At 35.3% G+C, this 12045-nt stretch overlaps 1 protein-coding gene across 2 annotated transcripts in view; it reads left to right on the top strand.

Moving 5' to 3' along the window:
• TSGA10 (testis specific 10) overlaps positions 1–12045 on the top strand; it is a 145601-nt gene that overhangs the window by 73452 nt on the left and 60104 nt on the right. For both annotated transcript variants that reach the window (XM_058428415.1, XM_058428414.1), the window contains exons 12-13: positions 2450–2560; positions 6325–6510. In XM_058428415.1, the coding sequence (XP_058284398.1) occupies positions 2450–2560; positions 6325–6510 (297 nt within the window). The remainder of the gene's footprint in view (positions 1–2449; positions 2561–6324; positions 6511–12045) is intronic.

Genomic DNA, 12045 nt, shown 5'->3' on the forward strand with positions numbered 1-12045 from the left:
AAGAATAAATATTTGAATAATCAACAAATGAGAATAAAAACCTTGAGAAACCTTAAAGAATAGGTTTTTTTTAAAAAATGGACTACGTATTATTCTGTTTTAAGTACGAATGTATGGACTGTGCCTTGTTTTTTGGTCCTCATTAGCACTGTGATTCTTTTTAGGAAAGTTCCTCTTATAATTACTCTTTCTCCCCAAGGCAATATATTTAAGTCTAATCTGCAGTTCTCATTTCCAGTAACATTTATTTTAACTTGAACATTTAAAAATCCTATTTGGAAAATTTCTTCCCTTCTCAAAATTTTTAAGACCAAATGGTCTTCCCCATTTTGATACCACTTTCAGTGTGTTTAGTTTGCATCCTGAAAGTCTGTAGTCTTTAACTGTTAAAGATTATTAATTTACTTAAACAGCTATAAAGCTATAATACTTTGCTAATCATAAAAAATTATCTGAGATGTTAAAGTATTTTATTTAAAAGTTAATGAATAATGGGATCCTGGAACAGAAAAAGGACATTATGTAAAAAGGAAAGAAATCTGAATAAAATGTGGACTTTAGATAATAATGTGTCAATATTGGCTTATTAATTGTGACATATGTACCATACTAATGTAAAATGTTAACAATAGACGTCCCCTTTATACTGTCTTCACAACTTTTCTGTAAATCTAAAACTATTCTAAAAGTTTATTAAAAAAATTAATGGATAGCAATAAAAACCAAAAGATGGGAATTTGTAAGGTCTGCCTTTGTGTACTCTTTACAGCTAGAGCATACGGGCTAAAGGTGGATATATCTTATTTATGAAAACCTAGAAATTTAGTTTCTATTTTTTTGATTCGTTTAGAAATAGAAGCTTATTATAGAAAGTATTTTTTCTAAACAAAAAGTTAAGAGTTTAGAAAAGCCCCCACGTTTTTAACACTCAGTTACTGTTACATTTGACATATTTTTTTTATTGCTATTCAGTGCACTTAAAAATTTTAACACTATTTTTCTACACACTTTCTAATGTAGTGGGATAAAATCACCTATCACTTTATATCATACTTTTTTCAACATGAAGAAGCAGTAGAGTCGAGTAAGATTCACATGGGCTGAATCTCGCTCTCTGCGTGTGTGTGATCATATAAACCAACTTCTCTGAGTCTCTGTAGCATCTGTAAAAATGGTTAGTAAGTGAGACTATACCTGGAAAGCACTTACTGTACTGTCCAGTATATCACTCAATAAATATTTTATAGCTATTATTACCTTACTATAATATTGTCAGCATTTTCCTGCCTTGTTCAAACTTTGTAAACATTTTTTTATAATCAGAAGAAAACTGTTGTCATAACAATTTACATATGTTCAAAAGTAGTTTTTTCCTTCATTATGGTCATAGGCCCAAGGTAGAAGAGAGGTCTCTCTCTGTGGACCACAGGTTAAGAACCAGTATTGCAGAAGACTAGAAAGTGGAAACTTTAAAAAATTTTATCCTTGATACCACAATTTTTAACAAATTGGGATAAGGAGATATTTTTGTGTTTTAGCACAGTTTTTTTCACTTAACATAGGCAAATATTTCCCTGTATTATTAAAAATCATTCCAAACATTTCTCATAGGTATGTAATATTCCATTATGTGGTTATGCCACTATGTAGGTATACTATTATTTACTGCATGATTCACATAATGTGAATAAATATTGTCACTGTAACAAATAATGCCTTAATGATAGCGTCTCATTAAATTTTATTAGATTTCATTTCAGACTGAATCACAGATTATGAGGTTTCTTTTTAATTATTTATTTATTTATTGTAGAGTTGGGTTCCCACTATGTTGTTCAGGTTGGTCTCAAACTCTTAGGCTCAAGTGATCCTCCCAAGGTGCCAGGATTACAGGAAAAACACCCAGCTGAGGTTTCTTTTTTAAATTAAAAAAATGTAAATGGACATTTTCAAATATAATGAATCCCCATGTGCCAACTCCCACCTTCAACAATAATCAACATTTTTGTCTTTCTTGTTTTGATGAGCATTAAAAAATTGTCTCTTGATACATCACCAGATACCTGATCACAGATTTGCTTTCTGCAAATCTACATTTACTCCAGTAGTATATGGAAATGCCCATTCTTTACCATAGCTGAATAGCTTTAAATCTTTATTAATTTGATAAGCAGAACAGTAATTCGTTGTTTTAATTAGCATATCTTCAGTTGCTAGTAAAGTTTAGTTTTTTCAGGTCTTATCTACTTATGCTTCCTTTTTTGAATTGCTTGTTTGGGTCATTTGCCCACTTGCTATTGGGCTCATGTGTTTTCTTTTTTTATATGAGTTTATGTATTAGGTATGTTAATTTTATTTGTTCCAAGTGTTTAAAAATTTGTTTATGGTATTTTTGAGATATAGAAATTTTTTATTTTTCATAGTCAAATATACCTATCTTTTTTCATAGGCACTGTCCAAAAAATTGAATGACACTCATAATGAACTTAATGACATAAAACAGAAGGTTCAAGATACTAATTTGGAGGTTAACAAGCTGAAGACTATATTAAAGTCTGAAGTATGTATTTTTTTTCTTTTTGCTCATGATACTTAGTTTTCACTAGAGTTAATTTAGAATTGAGTATACTCAGAGCGACAGGTAAATCAAAGCTTTTTTGAATACATAGTATATTTTAGTTTTGACAATGGTGGGTTCACTACATATTTATAATGTTCAGAAAGATGCCTCGAGAATATGCCCCTTTTGTTTTGTGACTCTCCCACTCTAGACAAGCAGAATCTTCCTAACTGGATGATGGACAAAGGGCTAGAATCAATTTGACCTCGCTTATAATTAATTGAAAGTGGTGGGGTTTCCAGTTACAAACCTCTGACAAAAGAGGTTCCACCTGATTATGTAGCAGATCAGAACTGACTACCCTGTTATGGGGCCATCTATTTTTTTTTAGGACCACAAGGCAGATGGTTCTCCTCACACTTCTCTGTTAGCAATCATTTGACCAGGCACATGTATGTGACATCAGATGACTCCAATAAGTGTGGTGCATGTGTGGCAACTCAGGAATAAACAGGCAGCTTTACTGAGGATTTTAGATTTGTCTATTGGTAAAATATTATCTAAAATTGAGGGAGGATGTTCCCATTAATGGTTTGAGTGGTATGTAGGTAACACTATACCTATTGTAATAATCAATCCACCTACACTATTTTATCATTTCATATCAGTCTACAAACATATCTTGAACACTTATTTATGGTATGCATAGTACTGTTAAGGGCTTTGAGACAGAAGAGATTCTAAGGATTTCTAAATTGTAATCCTTGCTTTCAGGCAGCAAGCAGCCTGTGTAGGAAAAGCATGTGGTTTCCTACACTTCTTGATTTTAAGGTTCCAGCAATATAATACCATAAATGAACAGAAGGCTTTTTATTTATGCAGGCTACTCAGCCTCTCTGATTCTTCCCATCTGTAATCGGGAAGAACACCCAAGTAAGTGAGATAATTTAAAACACCTAGCACAGTGAGCCATCTGAATCTATTCTACAATAGGTCAGAAATAAATAAACGAATATCCAGAGCCAACATTTTTTTTTTTTTTTTGAGACAGGCTCACTGTATTGCCAGGCTGGAGTGCAGTGGTGCAATCGTGGCTCACTGCAGCCTTTGCCTCCCAGGTTCAAGCGATTCTCCTGCCTCCTGAGTAGCTGGGATTACAGGTGCATGCAACCATGCCCAGCTAATTTTTGTATTTTTAGTAGAGATGGGGGTTTCGCCATGTTAGCCAGTCTGGTCTCGAACTTCTGACCTGAAGTGATCCACCTGTTTCGGCCTCCCAAAGTGGTAGGATTACAGGCATGAGCCACTGCACCCAGCCCAGAACAACAGTTAACATAGTAAACTTTCAGCCAGTGTTAAACTCTTCCCTTTATCTCCCTAGTCTGTTGGTAACATTACCTGAAATTCCACCATTAAGGATTAGAACTTTTAGATTCTAGTATTATATTTTCAGACATCACACATCAAGCTTCTTAGGCTCAAGTGATCCTCCCACCTTGGCCTTCCAAAGTGCTGGGGATTTTAGCATCCTAGTATGAATTTGTTTATGAGATTGCATAACACTGGATGGATGCAGGCCTGGAGAGAATGAACTACGGATCCATGTTGATAGGGATAGACCATCAAGTAGTGTGGAGTACTTCACTCATTCACTCATTCATGCAGTGTGCTAGGTGCTGGAGTGCCAGAGATGAAAAACGGAGAGGAAACAGAATGACTGCCAGGCAGTGGGAACAACATGAGCAAAGGTGTAGGGGAAAAAGTAGGTCCTGTAGGTAGAGTAGCGTGTACAAGTGGATGATAAAGGAGAGGTAAGAAAGACCTTCTTTGAACCCTATTTTCAGAAGCTTTTGTTAGAACTAAAACATAAAAGTTATTTAAGGGTTGCCTTTTAGGAAGTTTATTTTGGAAATGTCAAGAATAAACCAGAAGGGTAACAAAATCAGAAGTGGAGAGAGCAGTTAGAAGAGGTTGTAACCATAATTTAGGCAAGAAATGCAAAGGATTCCAGCTGAGGCCTATGAAGTGCTGCAGTGAGACTTGTGGGTGGCCAGAGGGAGCTGTGGATACAGGGGAGGCACCATATAGAAGTAAAGAGATCCTGAAAGCAGGAAATAGAGAATACCAAAGAACAGTTTCATTTTCTTTATAGTGTTGCCTCTCAGGCTCAACACTGCTCTGGCCTCTATGGGAGGATATGAAAAAGGGTAAAATATGCTTTCTGCTTGCCAAGAAGGAGGGAGCACTGGGTGGTTGGAGGACAGGAGAGACATTCTATGGAATCCCTTTTCACTTTGAATAATGTACTACCTGGTCACAGAACTAAATTTAATATCAAAATGGTTCCTGTTTTAGAGAAATACAAGGTGTTATTGGGGAGGCTTTACATCCACACCTAACAACACAAAGCTGTAAGGCAGTTTTAAGTGAATGACATAGACAGTAAGTAATGCACAAAGTTAAAGAGGGTAAGATCGATGTGAATACAATTCGTTTAAGTATATTGTACGAGCACCCTCCAAGTACATACTCTGTACACAACTATGATTGTTAGTACAATCATAGAAAACACATACCAGGTTCTTGCTGACATATTTGGAGTATCTGAATCTTGAAAGCCAATAGGTAGTTTAGTATATTGTTGACTAACACAGACTTGGCAAAGATCTTTCATATTAGAGGCCACAAGGTGGCAATATTAGCTGAATTTCCACCAGTAATCATAATCGAGAGATGGCTTATCTGATTTGAAAGGAGTATTAGACATTATTTATTGCAATTTGGTCATTTTATTTAGCCCAGGGTTTCTGATAGGGACGTGCACTATTTATTAACAGGAGAGAAAGAAATCTAGTGCCTTTTGAAAAATTACCAAAATTACAACTAATTTTTTAGAATGAATTCACCAAACCATAATAAAATGTTTTTAAAAATAGCCTAATAATGATTACTCGGTCTATTATATTGTTTGTGGAGCTGAATTTTTTTCCCTCCTTATTTCCCTACTAGAAATCAGACCCTACTTCAGTTACTCTGCTCATGATAGAATTTTGAAAGTTTAAAAAATCTGGTTCTTATTGTATGCTCAATTTATACATGAATGCATATTTACGACTAGTGTTTATTGGCATAGGTTTGATAGTTTACTTCTGAGCAATTTCAGGAAAGTTACTAGACTGTCAGGGAAAGTTACTAGACTAGCAGGTAAAAGATACTCATAGAACAGTTCATGATCAAGGTAATTAAGGCTGGGGCTATGAATAAAAGGCAGGCACCAGACAGGAAATTATCAGAAGTTGACACTTAAAATATGCAAGTACTCAGAAGCTCTGTAGCCAGCACAACCCAGTAAATTGGTCAGGAACAAGGGAATACACCAGTACAAAAGGTCAGAGGCTCAGAATCCAGACCAGCAAGTAGTCAGTAAGCAGACATATGGGAAAAGCAGGCTGTGGAGGACTTCGAACAAAAGGAAATATAAGAACAAATTCATTCAGGTCTTGAAGAAAAGAGTAATTTACCTAAATTTACTATTTACTGGTGTTCACTGAGTGTTACTCAGGAGCCAGGGCAGATCCTGATTGCACTGTCTTTGTTAATTACAGGATGACCTGTTTTCTAAACTAAGAGTATAGATACATTTCCTCAGGGTTCTATTATAAATGCTTCTCATGGCAAGTGAATTCCCAATGACTTGGATAATAATGTTTAATTTTTATCATATGTTGAACATTTTAAAGTAATAGCTAAAGTTTGCTTTTCAGGAATCTGAGAACCGGCAAATGATGGAACAACTTCGAAAAGCCAATGAAGATGCTGAAAACTGGGAAAATAAAGCCCATCAATCAGAGGCAGATAACAATACCCTCAAACTGGAACTTATCACTGCTGAGGCAGAGGGTAACAGATTAAAAGAAAAAGTAGATTCCCTCAACAGAGAGGTTGAGCAAGTAAGTTTGGAAAAATATGCTTATAACACATCCTGCATCATACTTAAAAGAGTTTTGTTTGGCCTTCCATAAATTAAATGTATGAACAAACACTTAAATTACTTAAATATACTGTGAATTGTAGCATGCTAACCATTCTCCTTATACTTCGATTCTTCTACAATCTCTTATCGACCCTACATCTAGAACAATCATTAGCATTTGTTAAAATTAGAAACTATTTCAAACATACAAAAAAAGTGCAAAAGTAACAAAACAGATAAACATATCCCCAGCTCCCACATGTAAGGATACTAACATTTTGCCATATTTGCTTCAAATGTCTCCTTGTTTAAAGAAATAAAACATTACAGATGAAACTTATCTCATCCTTTTCCCTCCTACCTCCCTAATTGCTGGTGTGCATAACTTTCCTGTCAGTGTGTCTAACTCCTTTGCATATGTTTATACTTTTTCTACAAGCTTACACCCACAAATAATGTATAATGTTGTTCGGTATGCTTTGGGTTTTATTTAAGTGATAACAAACATAGTTGGAGATATTCACTTGCAACTTGCCCTCTTTGCTCAATATTATAATTTTGACACATCTATCTTGATATATATAGTGTACTGCTTTACTCAAACAGTTGCATATATTCATTGTATACATATTTCCTTTTTTAAATTCATTCCCATATTGAAGGAAAGGTAATTTTTTTTCACTTTTTTTCTGTGATAAAACACTGCATCAAACCTTTTACATTTCCCTTTGACTACATGTTTCCCTATATTTATGCCTGGAAGTGCATTTTAAAAAGCTATATGCCTGGAATAGATCCAAGATATGTGCAATTTCAACTCTTCTAAGTTTTTGTAAAATTGTTCTCTAAAGTGTCATTCTGCCATTAGAAATCATGAGTTATTTTCTCAAATATGAATCCTCGATATTGTCAGACAATTTTTTCCATACTTTTTGTCTTGTGCTTCCTTGATTACAAGTGAAGTCGAGGACCTTTTCATGTTTCTTAGCCATTTAGGATTCTTCCTCTATGAACGCTTTCTTGAATTTCTCTGGAATGAAATTTTTGTAAACTTTGGCCATTTTTCTATTGCATAGCTTATCTTTTTCATACTGATTTTTTTTTTTTTTGAGTTGGAGTCTCGCTCTGTCACCAAGCTGGAGTGCAGTGGCATGATCTTGGCTCACTGCAACCTCCGCCTCCCAGGTTCAAGTGATTCTCCTGCCTCAACCTCCCAAGTAGCTGGGACTACAGGTGCGCACCACCCTGCCCAGCTAGTTTTTTTTTGTATTTAGTAGAGATGGAATTTCACCATGTTGGCCAGGCTGGTCTTGATCTCTTGACCTCGTGATCCACCCACCTTAGCCTCCCAAAGTGCTGGGATCACAGGCGTGAGCCACCACGCCCTGCCTTCATATTGATTTTTAACGGAATTCTCTATATATTCTTGATAATAATCCTTTTAAAGATATTAAAATTATCTTGTCCTTGTCTGTGGCTTGTCTTTTCACCTTCCTTGCAATATAAACAGACATGTTCAGTTCTGATATACTCATAATTATTATCAATATTTTCCTATATAGTTTATACTTTTATGTCTTCTTTAAGAAATCCTATATAATCCCAAGGCCAGAGAGATATTTTCCTATATTTTCATTTAAAAGTTCTTCTAAATGTTTGAAAGTATGTGAAATTTTGCCATTTACATTTAGGACTTTAACCTACTTGAGATTTATTTTGTGAAGTTTGAAGTAGACATATAATTTTTATTTTTGTGTATAGATATCCATTGTCCTTTCTTCTCTGAAATATAAGTCAAGTCTACTTTGTCATAAAAATAAGTTCCCATATATTCTGCTCCATTGGTCAATTTATCCCCTTGTCAATAAACACTCTTGTAGCTATTATAATTTTATGTTGAGTCTTGATATCTGGAAGAATTAGTGTTCCCTCAAATTATTTGGACTGTAGTTGGTCCTTATTAAACTGTCTCAAATGAATTTTAGAATAAATGTATCACATTTCATGATTTTACTTCTTTTCTATGCGTTGAAGACTGGAAATTTCTATTTTTTGGGGTGCAGCCACCTGCAGCCCACAAGTTTTGAGATAATCCTTTCATTGCCATTCAGTTTTTAATATCATCTCATTTCATTATGATTTATTTTTAATTACTAAAGTTTGTTTGTTTGAGACAGAGTCTCACTCTGTTCCCAGGCTGGAGTGCAGTGGTACAATCATAGCTCACCACAGCCTCCACTTCCTGGGCACAGGTGATCCATCTGTCTCAGCCTCCAAGTGGCTAACACTACAAGTGTGAGCCACCACACCTAGCTAATTTTTAATTTTTTTGTAGCAGTGGAGTCTTACTATATTGCCCAGGCTGGTCTTGATCTCCTGGCCTCAAGTGATCCTCCCACCTCAACCTCCCAAAGTGCTGGGATTAGAGGCATGAGCCACCACACTTGACCTGAAGTTTTAAAAAACTTTCCAATGTACAGGGGACTTGAGGTTATTAGTCTATTTTTACTTTGTTGTGTCTAATATCTTATTGTCTAATGTTTCTAATATTGTGATCAGATAAAATGGCTTATGATAATTAATTCTTTGTTATCTGCTAAGAATTGCTTAGTGGCAGATTATGTAATCAATATTTGATAATATTCTACATGACCTTGAAAAGCATCTGTGCTCACTTCTTCGTGGACACATATATGTATGTTATATATATTTACAGATTAGGCTTGTTAATAGTGTCAGTCAAGTCTTATAAATCCTTACTATACTTGTATTCTTGACCTCTCAAATACTGAAAGACATGTTAAGATCTTCCTCTGTAATTGTGGATTTGTTTATTTCCCTCTGAATGATTTTCTCACAGTTCTGGAGACTGGAAGTCTAAGATCACAGTGCCGGAAGGTTTGGTTTCTTCTGGGGCCTCTCTCCTTGGTCTGCAAATGTCTGCCTTCTTGCTACATTCTCACATGGCCTTCCTTCTGTGCATGCACATCCTTGGTGTCTCTCCCTATTCTTACAAGGACACCAGTCATGTTGGATTAGGATCCTATCCTTATAACCCCATTTAACCTTAATTACCTCGTTAAAGGTCCTGTCTCCAAATATAGTCACACTAGGGGGTTAGGGTTCAATGTATGAATTTGGAAGGAACACAGTTTTGTCCATAACAGGTTGTTTCTAGTTTTTGGCCATGAGGAATATAATTTCTGTGAACATTGTGTTCAAGTCTTTGTGTTCATGTAAGTTTTCATTTTTCTTGGATAAATAACTAGGAGTGGAATTGCTGGATTATATGGTAAGTATGCTTAACTTTGTAAAATCTGACAAATTGAATAAACAATATCTAGTATTTGATAGTACAACAGGGTGACTGTAGTCAACAGTAATTTATTGTAATTTAAAAATAGCTAAAAGAGTATAATTGGGCCGGGCGCAGTGGCTCACGCTTGTAATCCCAGCACTTTGGGAGGCCGAGTGGGCGGATCACGAGGTCAGGAGATCGAGACCAGGGTGAAACCCCATCTCTACTAAAAATACAAAAAAATTAGCCGGGCATGGTGGCGGGCGCCTGTAGTCGGAGGAGGATGGTGAACCTGGAGGAGTGCGTGACGGTGGCCTTATCCAGCCTGGGCAACAGAGGAGATCCGTCAAAATGTAACACAAAGGATAAATGCTGGAGGAGATGGAAACAAAAAACAAACAAAAAACAAAGTGGTTGTATCACTTCACACTCCCGCTTGCACTGTGTGATAGTTGCTCTAAATCTTCTCCCACACTTGGTATTGTTAATAGATGAGTAAAGTTATCACATTCATATTTTAGTATACCTTTTCCTCATGACAAATGATGTTGAATAGCTTTTCACATGCTTATTGGTCATGAGTCTATCTCTTTTGTGAAGTAGCTGTTCAAATCTGTTGCCCATCTTTTTATTGGCATGTTTATCATCTTGTTATTAAATTGTAGATATTTTTTGAACACTTTAGATTTTGGATATTTTCTCCCAGTCATTGGCTTGCCTTTCTGTTTTCTTAATAAAATCATTCTAAGAGCAGAAGTTTTACATTTTTGATGAAGTCCAGTTTACCAATTTTCTTTTTATACTTTGTACTTCTATATCCTGATAAATCTTCACATGCACCAAGGTGCATAGACTTTCTTTTAGGAATTTTATATTTTTAGATTTTATATTTAGATCTATGCTACAATTGAATTAATACTTGCATATGATGTAAGATAAGGGTCAAGGTTCATTTTTTCCCATACGGATATGAAGTCATCCAGCACCACTTATTGAAAAGACTTATTTCATCATTGAATTATCTACACATTTTTCACAAAAATCAAATGATCATATATGTGTGGATCTGTTTCTATACTCTCTTCTGGGTATACATCTATCCTTAGCCAGTAACTGAGTGACTCGATCAATATATCTTTATGGTAGATCTTGAAATGAGCTAGTTAAGTCCTCCAAATGTGTTCTTTCCCCAAATGTTTGGCTACTATGGGTCCTCTGCATTTCCACATAAATTTAGAATGAGCATATCATTTTCTACAGAAAAAAAAACCTACTTGGGGTTTGATTAGTATTATTTTGAATATACAGATCAGTATGGGAAGAGTTAAGATTTCAACAATATTGAGTCTTCCAATCCATAAACATGGTGTTTCCACTTATTTATTTATTTAGGCAGGTCTTTTATTTCTCTCAACAATGTTTTATACTTTTCAGTGTATAGGTATTAAATATATTTTGTTAAATGTATCCCATATTATCTCATGGGGTTTTTTATGGCTCTTATAGAATATCTCATGAGTCTTTACAATGCCAATGTAAAAATGATATTTTATTCTTGAATTTTATGTTCCAGGTTTTGATAGCCTATACACAAAAGTAGAATAGAATTTTGTGACCTTTTATTCTGTAACATTGTTTAAATTCAGTGTTTTAGTCCTAGTAGGTTTTTGTAGATTTTAAAAGGATTTTCTACATATGCAATTATGACCTAAATGTATAAAGACAGTTTTACTTCTTCTCTTTTACTCTTCTCAGAACGCCTTTTTCTTCTGCCTAGTACTTCAAATAACAGTATTGAATAAAAGTGGTGAGAGTGGATATTTTTTGCCTCATATATAGCCATAAGGGAATAGGACTCAGTGTTTCATCTTTGAATATGATATTAGCTGCAGGTTTTTTGTAGAAGCTTTTTTTTTTTTTTTGAGATGGGGTCTCGCTCTGTTGCCCAGGCTGGAGTGCAGTGGTGCGATCTCGGCTCACTACAGCCTTCACCCCCTGGGTTCAAGGGATTCTCCCACCTCAGCCTCCTGAGTAGCTGGGAATACAGGAGTGTGCCACCATACCTGGCTAATTTTTGCATTTTTTGTAGAAACAAGGTTTCACCATGTTGGCTGGGCTTGCAGAAGCATTTTGTCAAGTTGAAAACATTCCCTTTTCTTACAAGTTTACTTAAAGTTGTGTGTGTGTGTGTGTGTGTGTGTGTGTGTTTCCCCC

Source organism: Hylobates moloch, unplaced genomic scaffold (genome assembly GCF_009828535.3).
Source record: "Hylobates moloch isolate HMO894 unplaced genomic scaffold, HMol_V3 SCAFFOLD_15, whole genome shotgun sequence".
Lineage (NCBI taxonomy): Eukaryota > Metazoa > Chordata > Mammalia > Primates > Hylobatidae > Hylobates > Hylobates moloch.